Here is a 17,281-nt window from a genome sequence, read left to right as displayed (position 1 = left end):
ACAACAGGTGATATGCTGGGCTTACAAAGGAATTGTGTATTTACTCTCAAAATTAAGGAAACATAAGGTATTGGCAAATTAAACACAATGTGTTGGGTATTTAACATACTGTGCAGAGAAGGATTCTTCATGTATAAATGTACAAACAACCATTATCCTTCATTTCTAAGGCAAGGAAGAGCTGGTTCAGGAACTTCTGCAAAAAATCTCTGTATGGTCAAGGAGAACTAAGGGTCTCTGTGCTGGAAATGGCCCCAACTTAGAGTGGAACAATGGATTTTTGAGAAGATGCTTTGATTGAGAGGAGACAAACAACTTGCAGGTCACATCACCGTCCTCAATGGAACAAAGGCATCACCAACACTCTCAGTAGCATCCTAAATAAAGGCATCTCATTTCCTATGGCCAAGACAGATTTACAGCTTCCATTTCTTCTCAGAGGAGAAAAACAGCTGATGCAAAACCTTTTTTCTTAAACCCATAATTTAATGGTCACCCTAAGGCTGCAGGAACTGGCACTACCAATAAAAGAAGCTATTGTCCTACAAAGGTCATAGAATCACAGAAAGATTTCATTTGGAAGGAACCTCTGAGGGTCACCAAGTCTAGCTTTCCACTCAAAGCAGGGCTTACTTTTGAATTAAATCAGGTTGCTCACTACAGCTCTCAACGCCATATTTTCTTTTTTGGGGGTTGGACAACCCTACATGCACCTGTGCAGTAAACTGTTCAGAGAATAGATATGGCAAGTTTTGACTGTGGGAAAACATAAAAGATTCCTTTAATTACAGGCCCTTGGGCAATCTGGTTCACTAGGAGACTGCACAAAAGCTGGTCCAAGCAGACAGGAGGGAACAGGTCCAGGGTAGGAGCATCCTGGGGGAACAGTGTTTGCTTATGTCCATTTGCAGTGATCACAGCATTACAGGATGTTGCTCTGATGCTCCAGCACAAAGTATCTCTCCATCTCAGAGGCCCAAAATAGGAGTAAACATGGAGGGGAAAAGGAGTGGACTGCTCCAAGGAAGAGAAACAGCCCTTCCAACCAGAGCTCTTGCTACTCCTGTGTGGAACACTCTGGTGTTCCTTGGGAATAGGCTATTCCCAAGGAACACCAGAAATCCTTTCAGTCAGCATTGGTGCTGATTGCTCTGCTGCACTGGCTCTGCTGGCACTGAGGGTGAACTGTCCTGAGCTGACACTGAGAAGCATGGCTGGATTCAGTCACTGCTTTGGGAGAGAACTGGAAGCACCTTTCCCTTGCACTCTGAGAATCCATCTCTTCAAAGCAGCTGCCCAGAAGCCCCTCAAGTGTGCTGCAAATGTAAGTAGGAAAGGGGGAGATGGTAGAACTCCTGCTACCACTGCAGAGTAATTCATCCTCAGAACTGCTTGAGTGTCTGAAGAGACTCTTTACAAGTCATGGAGTGACAGGACAAGAGGGAATGGCTTCACACTGACAGAGAGCAGGGGTAGATTGGATATCAGAAAAAAATTGTTCCCTGTGAGGGTGATGAGGCCCTGTCACAGGGGGCCTCAAATTGTCCAAGGCCAGGCTGGATGGGGCTTGGAGCAACCTGGGATAGTGGAAGGTGTCCCTGCCCACGGCAGGGGGTGGAACAAGATGAGCTTTAAGGTTCCTCCCAGTTCTGTGAGTCCATGACTCTATTTAGTGATGGATTCATGTGACCAGGTCTCTCTAAGTCAGGAAAAACTGCAGTTGAAATCCCAGGCAGAGGTTGATGCAGCTAAGCAAGTCATCTGTGCAACAAACATTACTTTGGAACAAAAATATCCCTCCCATGGGATGGATGGGATGTGAATACCAACCAGTACCTGTTTGGGTACACAGAACAGCTCCACTGGTGTCATTCCCTCAGAGATTTGAGCCGTCAGTGCCTGTTTGACTAGGCAAGGACTGAGAAGTACATCCTCAAAACATTAATCCTAATCCAATCACACCCCACACTACCCTCAAGCCACATTTGTGACCACACAGATATTCACTGGAACAACAAGCAGAGTTGTGAAACCGTGTGTGGGTTATAGACCCAAAGAAATGTCAGCACACCTAAAGCCCAGCTTCACTACCCTCCAACCCATCATTTATTTAAATTCATTGCCAATCCTATGCATAAAAACTTTATCAATCACTATTATCAGTAATTACTCCTAGGGAACACAAAGAAAACAGTCCTGACAAACAGATTTATGATGACACTTTCAGGAACCAGAAAGAGGGATTTATGCCTGTTCTGGATTATTAAGTACCACCCATTCCTAATTTTTCAGTGAAGACTAATCCTATAGATGGATGCTTTAGAAGTAATAAATGATGCAATAACTCTCATGGGAGATGGATAGGGAAGAAAACTCAGTGCTGTATCTCATTCCTGTAAGTAAAATCATATTCAATCATTGAGAAGAAATGCCTAGAAATGAAAGAGACCACAAAATTGCCAAGGTAGAACCCCCAGGCAAGAAGCTCATACAGACCAGCATGACTCCCATTCTGAACTCCGGTGGCAAAACCAAATGAAAGAGGAAAAATGACAAGATGATGGTGCAGTTGGTATCTTTCACTGCAGCTTCATGTGTTTAAAACAATACTACTGGAGAGTTAAGAAACAGCAAAACACTGAGTTATCTTCTGCAGAGCTGGTGCTACAGTCTGTGATTGATGGAGTTGAGGAAAGGAGCAGAGACTGCAACTGGAGTGTTCAGAGATCCCTAGAACATGTATTCTACCTTGGCTGAAGCAAATGGCTTTAAGGGACCATAGAAATAAAGAATTTTAGTTAAGCTGAGACATGACAACTGCACAGCAGAACTTTAAGAGGAAATTTCTCTTGACAGAGTTCTACTTGAACTGCTGCCACAATATCCCTTCACAATTTTTGGAGCATAAAGTCCAAGACGTTGATTTACACCCTCTTTAGCTACCTGAAAATGTATCAGCCCTGTGTGATAGAGCACCCAATTTCCACCATTTCCCAGTATCCAAGAACAGGACCATTTTTACATCATTACACACAAGGTTTCACTTTCACAGAGAACAGTGGAGCCAGGTGACAAGCTGATTCCTCATCACCATCCCATAACCTGCAGGAAATTATACAAGCTGAATACACCTAAGCCTCCAAACAAGTACTATGTGCCCAGTGTAGCAGGAAAACAAATTAAGGAAATGAAGTTAGAGACATGGTTGGAACAGTTAATGAAGGAAAAGTTAATTTCCAGTATAGCTGAGATTAATATACTTTCAATCAATAAATTATCATACTAGGTAACTCTTTTAACTCTTTGTCTTCATTTTTAGATGAAAATGAAGCTTAAGCAGGCTATCACACATTAAAAAAACACTCTGAGATAGGTTGTAGCAAGTGTGAACATAACTGACTAAGGCTGGTAAACTGCTTTACACAGGGATTTAGTAAAATCAACTTTCTTTTCATTATGCTAAATAGATTAGAAGGCCAGTAAGCTCATATTTTATACTTTCATGCATGCAAAATTATTCCTGTCACTACACTGCTCTCAATGACAGACAGACTGAAATTAGAAACAAAATACCCATTTTTCTGTGAAGCCAGCTAATCACTGGGAAAAAATGGTTGATTTTCTTTACTTCAAATATTTAAATAAAGATTAGCTATCCTTTTAAGACAACTATTATGGCTTAAACATAATTTATGAGCTTAATGAAGCTATTACTGGGTATAATTTGATTACAGCCTATGTCATCAAATGTCATTTGTCCTCAGGACACCAGACTTGGATAACACTGAAGTCCACAAGATCTTAAATCCTCTTATGGTGTTATGTGTCAAAGGTATACCATTATTTTCCCCTGACAATTTGTATACATTTCTAATCTTCTACTTCTAATTAGAGCTGTTTAACAAATGAAGAGGCAGACAAGTTAAATGTTGGAATTAAAGAGGGATTGAGTGAAAAATTGGTGTTGCAGAGACTATTCCTTACACACAACCAGCTTAAGCAATCCAATTTCCATGGAATTTCATCCCACCAGGCTCCAGTGGTGCCTGGTGTCCCTGGATGACAGTGACCTCTCTGAGTTACAGCTCTGGCACTCACCCTTTGTCCTGGTGGCTTTGGCCCTGTTTCTCAGGAAGCTGTGTGGGGTGATTTTCCTGCGGTGTTTTCTCAGCTCAGAGTTAGCTCCATTCACATATGGAGAAAATCCTTTTTCCAACTGCTCCAGTCTGATTTGCACAGGGTCTTTTTTTTTTAACCGTTCCTGCAGCCTGAAGGAGAAAGGCCAATAATTCATCCTTGCACAGTGCATACACAGATGGTCAGATCAGCAATAAATACAACAACACACCATGTCACAAAGCTGAAAAATACCTTCCCAGTTCAAGGAACCCTTTCAGAATACATCTCCCAGGGTCTGTTCCTGTTCTGTAATGTCTGTATGAGCACCCACACACAGATGACAGATGAAGTTTGACCAAGCTATTCCTTTCAGGTATTTTTCCAGTGTTATTTCTTATTTCACATTCTTTCTTCCATTTTGTATTTTGCATATTTAACCTTTCCTCTTAAGAATTTTAAGGAATTTCAATTAGAATTTCAAAAAGCTTAAAAACTGTTGGCCTCTTTTCAAGAATAAAAAAAATATTATTTGTGGCTTGAAACTGGAGGTGGAAAGCCCCCAGCCAATACTGCAGTTAGAGATACCAGAAAATTAAATGCTGGTTAAAATAATCAAAATAATGCCCTTCCATGGGCTCAGTTTCAGTGAAGCAGCTGCACTCCCTCCTCCAACTCTCATCTTCTCTCCTTTCACCATGGATTATACCCAGACCATGCTAATTCCTTTGGTGAGGTGACATGCAGGCCAGGAGGTTGGCATCATGTGGGTGACAATTTGTGCATTCCCCTGCACCACCTGGTTTCCCTCTGACTCCAGGATGGGTCAATCCACAAGACAAAGTCCCCCACATGTCTGTGTTGTGACACCAGCCACCTTTTCCCAAGAGCACATCCCCGGCAGCCAGAATTAGAGCCCTGATACCAAGGATGCAAGTTGGTTTAACCATTAAATAAACTGGTTTTATCTTTTTCTAAAACTGCTTTAGGGTACTGTATAGGAAAGAAACATGTGGTCACAAAAATTGCCTGGTCTTTTAACATAATTGTGGCCTTCAAGATCTTTTTACCAAATTTGTTATAGAATTTGATTAGAAATCCTATGACTTGTGTTAAAGGAAGGAATCCAGCCAGAAAGTTCTGTAGACTCCTCTAAATTAAGCTATGCAGTTCATCTGTCCACGGTATAGTGACAGGAGCACATGAACAAAGAGGAAAATAAATGTGTGAAACTTGTCTGAGAAACACTGGAGTTTGCAAAGGCAACCTGGCTGCCCTTATTTCCCACTTTTCTGTATTTCTGACACCATAACAACTGTGCCTCATCACTACAGCCTCACACAGCGTGACCTGCCAGTTACTTCTGAATCTACAACCTCTTGCTCTATAAACAAAAATCTTTCTGTCAGCTGTGGAAAAAGTAACTATTTTAATAGATGTATTTATATGTTAAATGCTGAGGAAACATTGTGATCTCATTTAGAAATAAGAACTTTTAGAAAACAAAGGGAAGAAGAGAGAACATATGAATGTTTTAAGGCACAGCAAGTCAGATTTTGCATCACAGCTGCTGATATTTGATACAACAAATATTTCATACCCAAAGTGGTAACACTTACCGGTTTCTCTGCTGAAGGGATATTAAATATTCGTCATGTTTTTCATCAAAGTCAGTCACCATGTCTTAACATATACCTGAAATGAGAATATAATGGTCACACTGAATGATTTATTATGGAGTACCACTGGTTTTGCACCCTCAATAGATGAGAAGGCTATAAACTGAAAAACATTCCTCCTTCAACCATGCATAAAGCTGTCAGGGCTGTAAATAAAGCTCCTGAAAGAACAGAGGAAACACCAATTGTTTTACTTATTTTCAGAACCCTTCACAATCTACTGAAGAACCAAAAAAAACTAAAAGTAGAAGTCATATGCTATAACAAGTTTATAATGCCAGACCTGGCAGGCAAGACGGCCCTGGGGCACAGCAGAAGAGCTGTGGAAGGAATTCTCTGAGCTGCTACCACTCGTTAGGTCAGTTCATCCTACACCTTATTCACTGCTGAGGCTGGATATATTTGAAGTGTTTAACTGAAGATTTTTACCTGGCTTGCCATTCAGGAAACCTGAATTTTTCCAGCAATCCTCACCACACCGCTGCCGCAAGTTGTGCCGGGGTGTGCTCTTGCACTTTCAGAAGTTCAAATGTGCCACCAGCACGTTTCGTTGAGCTCTGTACCAAAGAGAGCACCGCGTGTTGTGTCTCTCACCGAGCGCAGGGCAGCTCTGCCAGAGCCCGGACACAGCCCGAGGCACGGCTGGGGCCCGGCCCCGCCTCGGCTCTGCCCCCAGATGGACACGGAGCCGGGACAGACCCCGGACACAGCCCCTGATGGACACAGCCCCTGATGGACACAGAGCCGGGACAGACCCCCGGACACAGCCCCAGATGGACACAGCCCCGGGACAGACCCCCGGACACAGCCCCAGATGGACACGGAGCCGGGACAGACCCCCGGACACAGCCCCAGATGGACACGGAGCCGGGACAGACCCCCGGACACAGCCCCAGATGGACACAGCCCCAGATGCACACGGAGCCGGGATAGAGGCACCAGAGAGGGGCACTGGGCGGACACTGACCTCGAACAGAGCCCCAGGACGGACACGGACCCAGGACAGAGAGCCCGGACAGAGTCCCCAGAGGACAATAACCCCGGACAGAGCGCTCAGATGGACACGGACCCGGGACTGACACTGACCCCGGGACAGAGCTTCCGGACCGGTACGGACCGGGGAACGAGACCCCGGACGGACGCAGATCCTGGGGCAGAATCCCCAGACACGGCCCCTAGGCAGACTCGGCCCCGGGCAGACTCGGCCCCGGCCGGGCCTGTTGCTCGGTTTCCCTGGCGACGGTCGCGCCTGTGCCGCCGTCAGTTCCTGCGCGCCGCGGGCCCGGAAGCGGCGGCGGGGATGGAGGCCATGGAGCCGCTGTGGGTGCTGCTGGACGAGGTGGCCCTGGAGGGGCTGGACGGCATCACCATGGCCGCGCTCTGGCACCGCCTGACCGTCCGCTCGCCGCCCTTCCCGCTGCCGCTGGAGCCCGACACGCAGCAGCTGCTCTGGGCCGCGCTCAGCGCCCAGCCCGACGTGCGCTTCTACCTCCTGCCCCGGCCGCGCCCGCCGCTCCGCCTGCACGACCGGTGAGGGCAGCGAGCGCGGCGGCCCCCGGGCCTTGCCGCCGGAGAAGCCGGGCCTGGTTGCTGGGCTAAACGTGGGCTTGGTCGCCGGGCTAAACTCGGCCCGATTACCAGGCTAAACCCGGCCCGGCTGAGGGGCCGAGCCCGGACTCGTCGCGGGCTAAACCCGGCCTGGCTGAGGGGCCGAGCCGGGGCCCCTTGCGGGCTAAACCCGGCCCGGCTGAGGGGCCGAGCCCGGACTCGTCGCGGGCTAAACCCGGCCTGGCTGAGGGGCCGAGCCGGGGCCCCTTGCGGGCTAAGCCCGGCCCGGCTGAGGGGCCGAGCCCGGACTCGTCGCGGGCTAAGCCCGGCCCGGTTGAGGGGCCGAGCCTGGGCTCATCGCGGGCTAAACCCGGCCCGGCTGAGGGGCCGAGCCGGGGCTCCTTGCGGGCTAAACCCGGCCCGGCTGAGGCGCCGAGCCGGGGCTCCTTGCGGGCTAAGCCCGGCCCGGCTGAGGGGCTCAGCCGGGGCTCATAGCGGGCTAAACCCGGCCCGGCTGAGGGGCCGAGCCGGGGCTCATCGCGGGCTAAACCCGGTCCGGTTGAGGGGCCGAGCGGGGGCTCCTTGCGGGCTAAACCCGGCCCGGCTGAGGGGCTGCCCCTTCTCGCCCAGGCTTTGCTGCAGCAGCGCTTGGGTAGCCGGTGACAGCAGGTGGGGCCCAGGGTGGCTCTGAGCTGCTGTTCAGGCATTATAAAAATAATTTTCACTGTTCAGGGCGTCAGGCATTGGAGTAAGTTGCCCAGGGAGGTGGTGAAAGCAACATGCCTGGAGGTGTTTAAGATCCAGCGCTGGGTGATGGGGTTTAGGGGTCACAGTGGTAGTGCTGGTGGATGGCTGGATAATCTTAATGCTTTCTTCCAATTTTGATTATACTATGATTTAGGAGATCTGTATATCAGTCCTGGCTTGATTTCCAGTCAAATGACTGCTTGCTACTTAGGTACAGGCAGAATTTTTGTCCTGGACATCAGGATGAATGTACCTGTCATTTTCCTTACATGTGAACTATATGATTCTCTTATTCCCACTACTTTTCTTATTCCCACCATATCTTTGAGTTTTCAAAGATTAAATGCTGCATCTCCCTCCTGCACTCTCCATGCTGAAAAAGTTTGGTCATGCTTGAGGAGTGCAGCTCTGCTCTTCGTATTTTTCCAGTTTGGAGGTTTCAAAAGAGTTTCATTTTTCCAAGACACTTCCTAGAGGTATCAGTGTTGTTCATGGCAGTCTTGTATTTCTCCTTCCTTAGTTAAATACTGGCTCTTGGCTTTTATTTCAGATATGAAGAAATAGACCTTGAAACAGGAATATTGGAATCCAAAAGAGATCCTGTTTCTTCAGATGATATTTATCCTATCCACATGATTTTGGACAACAAAGATGGCATACAAGGTTCCTGCCAGTATTTTAAAGAGAGAGTAGATATCACTGATCAAATAAGGAAGAAGGATTTGCAGCCTTGTTACACTTACAAAGAAGCTGTTGAAAAGTGAGTGAAATCCTTGGCATTAGAATACTTCAAAGTTCTAAAATTTACTTCTTACTCAGTTTGTACAAATTCTATCAACAATGGTGTTTGTAGAAAAGGATTGATCTGTCTGTTTTTATGGAGCCAGTAATAATACATTACTTTTCCTTCTGTTTCTTAGATGGGGAGAGAAATTAGTCATTGTTGCTTCCCAAGAGCAGCGCTACAGAGCTTTAATAGGCTGGGAGGGGGACCCTGACTTGAAACTTCCTGACTTTTCCTACTGCATTCTGGAGCGTTTGGGCCGAGCTCGGTGGCAGGGAGAGCTTCAGAGGGACCTTCACACTGGGGCTTTCAAGTAAGTTTGTGTCTCGCTCTGGGAATTAAGTCCAAGGTTGTTTTTAAGTATTCCTGTGAATATTTGAACTCTCATCTGTACTGTAGTGTTTCATTCTTACTACCAGAAGTGCTTGGTTCTGGGAGCCTGTTTGGTACCACTGTATTGGTCTCATCCTTGAGTTCATTGTCCTTCCTGATATTTTCTCAGAGAGCCAAAAACCTGTCTGGTGGGTCAATACACAGGTTTCTAATTTGTGGAAGTTCTTGCTTTTTCTAAATAATTTCTTCTTCAAATTTAGGATGGAAAAATGTTTTTAATTTCATTTTCTAAATTGCTATCTAAGTATCTTACCAAGTTCTGAAGGGATTATTGGATGGCCACCTTTTGCCCACATAATTTCTCTGTGTGACATCTCCTCCATTGAGTGGGAGCCTGAGTTACCAGCTCCCAAGCTAGGCCCTGTATCTTGCTGATGGAGAAGCATTACACACCTTCTTAGAGAACTTCTGGATGTGTCCTGAAGTTGTGGAGAATATCAGTATTGCTCTAAGGATTCACTGCTTTTAGGACATGAGTGGGTTGTAGCTTGCACACCACCTGGCATTGTTTTTTTGCCACTTAGGGGGCTCTTGTAGGTAACTAAGATGACAGGGACAGAGGGGAAAACTTTTATGGATGATTTTCTGTCAGTTTGGTGGCCCCAGCCAGCTCATCAAGAAGGGAAATGAATCCCAGAGCTGTTCCAAGGAGGTCAGTGACTGCAGCATAGCCACAGCTTAGAAAGAGAGGATGGAAAAGGAGGGCATGGAGATACAATGCTGATTCAACCCCCTCATCAAACCATGTCATGACACTGTGTGCCTAAAGGCTCTAGGTGAAAATCAGAGGTATTTCTCTGTTTAATTGGATTAACTGTGAAAATAAATTTCACAGGTTTTCTTTATTGTGGCACTTCCTGACTTTGGGTTTTGAGTAACTTTGAAAATTAGCATGTGTCACTAAGGCCATAGGTAATATAGGTAAAGTGTTCTGGGTGCTGGGTAATTCAAATTTGTTTGCAGAAGTTCCTATTCCTATAGATATCTTGCCATCTTTTCTTTAGAGTGGATGCTGGAAAGCTTCATTATCACAGGAGAGTGTTGGACAGAAGTGGTCTGATAACGATGCAGTCCCACGTCATCCGACTGCCGAGTGGAGCACAGCAGCACTCAATTCTGCTGCTCCTGACTCGCTTCCATGTTGATAGGTATGGTTTAAGGGTCTCCTGGGTACACTTTGACCTTTTACTGTGATGAGGGATTGTTCTGTTGTCACAGAACCATCAAAGTTTTTTGGAATTGACGTTTTCCAATTTATTAACTCCTCTTCCAAATGTCAGACACTTTAAAACTCGGAGCTTTTTAAGTCTTGGAGCTTTAAGCAACAGGTTCTTCTAGTGCCTGTCACTTGCCTACATAAACATAACTCTTCATTTTGTAGCACTAATCATTCTGTTAATTTTTACTGTTTTCACTTAAACACATTTCTAGTAGATTTTTTTTTTAGTTTCCTTATCTTGTTTATGATTAGAACTTGTGCTTCTGTGGGTTGTCAGTGAAGTAACAGCTTGGGCTTAGTCATTGTTTCCTCATTGAGCTCTTTTCTTAGAGACAAATTATCTCATGTGCTATTCACAGGAGGAGATGAAAACTAGAATTCCTGAACCAATCTGAGAACACTTAGCATACTTTCTCTAGAGACTGACAGTTTCTAGAGCTACAGCTCGTGTTTATGAAGTTATATGCATACTTACATGTAAAATAATTCTCTTTTTTGGTTAGGAGGAGCAAATACGATATTCTGATGGAGAAGCTCTCAAGTATGCTAAGTGCTCGTTCAAACCAGATGGATACATTAAGAAACTTGAGGGAAGAATTGGTGAGATGAATTACTCTTTCAAATTCTCACTCAGTAGAATCTAGATGCTGAGTATCAAAGGCTCTCATTCATACTACCTGCTTCTAAAGTTGCACAAAATTCTGGGCTAGGATATCAAAAGATGGGTCTTAAGGACATACCAGATTGAGCTGCTGTTGGTGTTTGTCACAGGGAAGCAGTTCTGTTCCAACTACAGCCACAAAAATGTTTTGTCAATAGAGGTCATCCTGCAGTTCTTGCTTTTCCACTGCTGCTCTTTGTGTGGATGGCAGAGCTGGAGTGATACAAGACACTCAGGAACATCTCAGGCTCTGCACTAAAAGTTTCTCATGAATATCCTGGCCCAAGATACTGTGTTGTAAGAACAGGTGGTATGAATGCCTTTGATACCACTCAGCAGCAGGTGAAGCTTTTGGGCTTCAGTGACTTTTGCCATTTCTCTTTGCATCAGGGCCTTTGTGAGAGAACCTTCAAACGTCTCTATCAGTACATGATGAATGCTGGCCTGGCCAAGGTTGTGTCTGTCCCCTTGCAAGACATAAACCCCAATGGAGGACCCTACAAGACAAAGAAAGGTGACTGGAACAGTGATTTTGCTTTCTTTTTGTGTGAATACACTGATGCCATTCTATCTATGAGATTCATATCTTAAATTAAAAGAGGTGTAAGTAAAAAATCTGTCCATGCAATTATGTAGATAAATGTGCTATTAAAGTCAAAATGCTGCAACCCACTTGAATTAAACATTTGTTACACATTTTTAAGGAATCAATGTCATCAGGTTTGTTTGGTGTCAATGTGATATGTGGTCTTGGGACCAAATAATTGCTCAAGCCAATGCAGAGTAGTTACAAAGCAGTCTGCTGACCTTTCAGGTTGAAGTTAAATGACAAGTCAATGAACTTGACAAAAAAATACAAGCAGAGTGTTGTTGAACAAAAAGGTTATGTTGAAAAGAAGGCTCATTACAAAATAAGTTAAAAACCAGACCATTCTTGTTTATGACTTTTCCTGAAAGAAACATTCTGAGTTTGAAGGGACCTCCAAGGATCATTGAGCCCAACTCTTAAGTGAACAGCCTATACAGGAGTCAAACCCACACCCCTGGCATTATTGGCTCTCACCAGCTGAGCTGGTATCAGGGTTGAGGTAGGTGAGATGCCCAAAACTGCTATCTAAAAAAGTCACAGTCTGCTGAGGGGTGGTTTAATGTATAACCAGCTTTGAATGCCAATTTAATTGGTTCACAAGAGCTGCTGCTCACTTCCAAACGTGTAGTGGAAGGACAAAGAAGAGCAGGACTGCATGAGGAAAGGGAACAAAAGAAAGTTTCTCAAAGACTGAAAGGTTTTTTTTCTTCACAGAAAAAGACACAGATAAAACTTTCACAGGGAAGAAACTACAAGAAATAATAATGGAAAGTATGAGGAAGGATAGGACCACCAATTGAATTAATGCAATTCCTGATGGAAATCTAAATCAAATCCTTAATCACAGAAAATCCTAGGAGGCAGATTTGCAGAGTTAAAAATAAAGTAGTTCTGAAAGATGAACAGTGTATATTTTAGAGATATAATGAACTGTTTGTGAGAAAAAAGAATAAATCTGATATGAACTAAACATTGCAAATTACGTAGTCTTTGTGAATAGAAGTGATCTTAAAGGAGCAAGTGAAAGAGCCAATAGAACCATGAAAAATTCCAGAGGACAAAAAAGAGTGCTGATTACATGGAGTTGGATTAAGGCTCTTGGTAAGACAAATTCCTTCAAATCTTTTACATCTAGAAGGAAATTGTCTGTAGGGAAGGTGTATTCTGAACAAAGAAGCAGAGGCCAAAATAGGTACAGCATCAAGCATGGCTGAGAGAGAAGTGACCCAGGTCTTTCAGGGGTGTTCCAGTGAGCTGCAAACACTCCAAAAGATTAGACAGCATTCCTAAAAAACAGTTCATAGGCAGTAGTAAAAGCATTTAACTTCCAGTTAAGGTATTGACTTAGAAGATGAGAAAATACAAGCTCGCTTACAAACCTGGTGGTAGCCCCTAAGTCAGTGGTGTTTTGTGCTCTGTCAGAGATTGTCAGAACGGCAGCTGCATTTACTACTTAAGTTTATTGGGAAAAATGCCTCGTGATGAATCTTTCACTTGAATGATAATTCCATCTTACAGATGTAAAAGCTGAAAATCCACAAAAATGCCTTAAAACACTAGGTATTAAAGGAGGATGAATTAATAATAGCTGGTTTTCATCAGAGATCAAGATAGTCTAATCTCTGGAGTTATACAGAAAAGAAGATAGAAATATGTGGGACACACTGAGGATGAAGCCAGAGCATCTGCTATGGGAAGAACATTATTGGGCAGCAGGAGCTAAAGGCAAAAGCATTGGTTTGTTTTGGGAGATTTCTTTTCTTTGGGGAGTTTTTTTCTTTGCTTTTTCAAATACTGCTTCTAGTGAAAATTAATGGGCTGTAGAAATACAAAGAATATAAAAACAGTGCTTGCAACCCTACCAAAATGTCAGCACTTAAATCCTAAGCAGCATCCTCGAGAAAGGATTCATCTTGAGGGAAAATAATGGAATCATGTGGCCTGGAGCACAGTCATGTGGTGAAGTGACTGTGGGTTAAATTTGTGTCAGCTGGGCATCAGTAACTGCTCAGATATATAAACACGGGATAAAATTCATCACCTGAAACCTTAGTGATTCCAGCTAAAGCCTTCACCTGGCCTTTTCACAGCAGTCTGTAGCAGAGGAGCAGGGATGGCTGGAGATGTTCTCTCCACTGCTGCAGGTTGAATTGGCTGCTGCAGCAGCAGCTGCTGAATCACTGCAACTTTCCAAGGTGGCAGTGTCCAGTAACCCAGTTTGAGTTACCACTGGTGTGAAGTGGTCCATCAGGACACTGAGGAGAGCAGGATCTCAGCTCTCCTGCAGCCATCTGTCCCTCCTTTACCTTTTGCTGGGAGGTCCCAGTGAGTGGAGAAGTTACTACAGCACAGCTGATGGACAGGAACATGCTGAGATATGAAATTAAATCATCTACAAGAATCTTGTGGCTGGTGGGCATGTTCTGTCCTTGTAAAAAGGAATGGGCTTATGCACAGTGAGTGATCTCCCAGTCAAATATGTGTTCTCCAGGTGTAATTCTGTGGTTCAGCTTAATCCCTCCATTGATTTATTTATACTGTGGGAGTTTCTCCTACTGGACAGTCCTAGCAGTAGCACAGATGCGAAGGTTTGGAGCACCTCAAAAATTCACCTGATTGCCAGATTCATACAAAGGGACAAGCTGTAACAAACCTTTCCTAGAAATACCCAGCTCTCTTTAGTCATTTGTTCCCCGTTGCACTGCTACTTCTTCATGTTTCTGAGAGAAATAGATTTGTTTAAAGCTGTGCACACCCTCTGCACTTTGTTAGGAGTTGTTACTAACGCTCATTTTTCACAGGGACCGATGTCATGGTCCGTTGCCTTAAACTGCTGAAGGAATTTCGGAAGAAAATGGAAGATTATCATGATGATGATGAAGAGATCATCACAAAAGTTGTTCCACCTGTGGATATTGTTTGTGAGAGGGATATGCTCACCCAGGCTTATCAGCTAAGTAGGTGATGTAAGACATTTGAAGACTTCTCCCATTACGTCCTTACTCCTTGTAGTATAAAAGAAATGTATATATTGCAGGTGTTTTGACATCCTGGGTGCTTTTGTATCAGAAAGTGTCAATTTTTCATAGAAAAATGAGCTTTATGTCCAGATTAGACTGGAGGTGCTGCCACCCTTAGCCCTTCCTGGAAGCTTAGCAGCTATTCAGTACCACCCAGCAGAAAGAGGATGTTGTGATGGGATGAGAAAAGATGAAGCAAACAGAGTTCCTTATTTTCCTATCTCTTTTCCTTTCCAAATGGAGAAATGAATATCTAACTGTGGAAAGCTGCCAGGGAAAAAAATCATCCATGCTTCTCATTTGAAGCTTGTCACCTCCATGCAGCATTCTGCTGGGCACTGCTTCATGTAAAATTATGGTTTATGACAGTATTTGGCTGACTATTTTATGTGTCTATGAAAATGTCTTTAGTTAGTGGGGAATCTTAAATTTACTATTCTGGCATATACTGTTGTTCAGGGAAATATTAATGTATATAGAAAAATATATATATATTATTCAGTCTGATTATTTTTCTGAGATATTTTTTTTTGGTTGCTTTTCTTTCTGCAACAGTTGAAAGTAGAGGAACCAAAGGTATTTCTCAGGCAGAACTTCGCCTGGCTATGAATGTGGGGAAACTGGAAGCAAGAATGCTCTGTCGTCTTCTGGAGAGGTACAAACTTGTCAAGGTGAGACTGAAGGAAAATTTGATTACTCTGGCAGTAACACTGTTACCCTCAAACATTAGAAACAGCAGAGATTTGAGAATGACAGTAGGAAAGTCTTGGTAAGATTGAAAAGATAATTAATTCAGTTGAGTAAAAGGTGTGTAAGGCAAGGGTTCAGTATTAGGATTGTAATCTGCTCTAATCAGAGCACTGAAGGATCTTCTCAAAGACCCTCTCTGTCCATGTAAAATCATTAATATCATTAATCTGCTTGCCTTTTGAAAGTACCAGGAAACTCTGGAGTAAAACAGTTACTTCTCTAGGAGTTACAATGATTAAACTTCCTATTTTGAGATATTTCAATGTTTTTTTCATTTCAGAAGACAAATCTAGCTGTCATGTCTTGCATGCACTCAACAGTCCCTTTCCACAAAGGCAGGATAATTGCCATCTTCCCTCAATGGGGAATCTTTTTAGAAAAATATTGTCATTCAGTGAAAAGTTCTGTAGAGTTAAAAAATAAATCATTGGAATAGCTATACATATTTTTCCCCAGTTAGCTGAGAGAATGAAATTTTCCTTTATTGATTGGTGAAGTGTGTGTTTGTAGATCCTTGAAAGCTCCTGTTGTAGCAGACAGGGCAGCAGCACTTGCACTGAAGTCTGAGTCACTCAGGGAGCTCCTCTGCCCTTATTTCACAAACATTATTGTTCTGGAAAAAATTATTTCCACTCTGAATACACACTGTTTGTTCTTCCTCACACTTTTCTCCATCCCACATACCTTAGGAGTTTCATTCTAGTACACTGGTAATCCAGATTTGTTTAATTTTTGAGCACAGAATTCCTTTTGTCTTCTCTGCATAAAGGTTAGGGACATTTTTATTACTTAGGAAAAAAAGAATAACACTTTATCTTTTGATGGTGGGGAGTAACACTGAGAACATTTTCCCACTGTTGATGCTGGAGAACACTGCAAGATGGGAGAAGTAAAGTGGTACAATAACATTCCAACTGTTTCCCTAGGGTTTTATGGAGGATGAAGGTCGACAAAGGACAACAAAGTACATTTCCTACATTTTTGCCGAGGAGAGTGATTTAAACCGTCAGTTTGAGAGGGAGAAGGCCAGGAGTGAGCAGTTGGCTACAGTTACTTTGGCTCTGGTGCCAGAAGATTCCCCACCTGTGGAAGATGGGTCTCCTGGAGAAGAGGAGACTGTGGCCTCCGAGTCTGACAATGAGGAAGAAAGGAAGGACAGGAAGAAGAGAGGAAAAGGTCAAAAGGCCAGCTCTGGTTCTCCGTTGAAATCACGTGTCCAAGATCATGTCCATCAGACAACACCAACCAAAGGTAACTTGTGATTTGGAAATCTGAACAACAACATTTTTCTTATGGATCATTTTGTTAAAGAACAAATAACTTGTTATTCATTTCCATTATGGTTTTTGGTCACAAATTTATTTTTAAGCCTGTTTGGTTATTTCCCCGCTTTCCCCCCAAGGTGTTATGGTTTGGAACATCAAGTGTGGTAGCCTCTGGTGATTCTCAGGGCTCAAGTATGGCCTGGTGCCTGTGTCCCAGTAGTGTTTGTGCTGCCCCTCCTGACCCCATGCCATGTCACCCCTTTTCCTTGAGCTCACACGTTGTGCTCCTTGGATATTCAGGGCTGGGATGACTTGACCCACAGCCTTACTCACCTGAGTATTTTGTTGCAAAAATGTCTTGTCCCCTGAACTTAGTTACCTCAGCTTTTTCTTTAGTTATTCAGAAAATATACCAGCCTTTGGGGGACATTTTAAAAAATATATGGTGGGGGTTTTTACTTAATTTTATTTTTTTTTACCTGTTTAAATGTTCCTACATCTTCTCTGATG

General features: G+C 43.7%; 2 protein-coding genes across 3 annotated transcripts in view; one reads left to right on the top strand and one right to left on the bottom strand.

Annotated features, from left to right (window-relative positions):
- KATNIP (katanin interacting protein) overlaps positions 1 to 6,915 on the bottom strand; it is a 56,202-nt gene extending 49,287 nt beyond the window's left edge. The window contains exons 1-4 of the mRNA XM_058849251.1: positions 6,763 to 6,915; positions 6,225 to 6,352; positions 5,736 to 5,811; positions 4,099 to 4,268 (exon numbers count right to left, since the gene is read on the bottom strand). Of these exons, the coding sequence (XP_058705234.1) occupies positions 4,099 to 4,268; positions 5,736 to 5,797 (232 nt within the window). The 5' untranslated portion in view covers positions 5,798 to 5,811; positions 6,225 to 6,352; positions 6,763 to 6,915. The remainder of the gene's footprint in view (positions 1 to 4,098; positions 4,269 to 5,735; positions 5,812 to 6,224; positions 6,353 to 6,762) is intronic.
- Positions 6,916 to 7,075: 160 nt separating this feature from the next.
- Positions 7,076 to 17,281, top strand: part of GTF3C1 (general transcription factor IIIC subunit 1) — a 38,053-nt gene continuing 27,847 nt past the window's right edge. For both annotated transcript variants that reach the window (XM_058849250.1, XM_058849249.1), the window contains exons 1-9: positions 7,076 to 7,325; positions 8,641 to 8,850; positions 9,011 to 9,187; positions 10,272 to 10,415; positions 10,990 to 11,086; positions 11,538 to 11,661; positions 14,538 to 14,693; positions 15,312 to 15,427; positions 16,433 to 16,757. In XM_058849250.1, the coding sequence (XP_058705233.1) occupies positions 7,096 to 7,325; positions 8,641 to 8,850; positions 9,011 to 9,187; positions 10,272 to 10,415; positions 10,990 to 11,086; positions 11,538 to 11,661; positions 14,538 to 14,693; positions 15,312 to 15,427; positions 16,433 to 16,757 (1,579 nt within the window). In that variant the 5' untranslated portion in view covers positions 7,076 to 7,095. The remainder of the gene's footprint in view (positions 7,326 to 8,640; positions 8,851 to 9,010; positions 9,188 to 10,271; positions 10,416 to 10,989; positions 11,087 to 11,537; positions 11,662 to 14,537; positions 14,694 to 15,311; positions 15,428 to 16,432; positions 16,758 to 17,281) is intronic.

The sequence above is a fragment of the Poecile atricapillus genome, chromosome 14 (assembly GCF_030490865.1).
Source record: "Poecile atricapillus isolate bPoeAtr1 chromosome 14, bPoeAtr1.hap1, whole genome shotgun sequence".
Classification (NCBI taxonomy): domain Eukaryota; kingdom Metazoa; phylum Chordata; class Aves; order Passeriformes; family Paridae; genus Poecile; species Poecile atricapillus.
The sequence above is the reverse complement of the archived record's forward strand: the minus strand, read 5'-3'. Positions and strand labels throughout refer to the sequence as shown.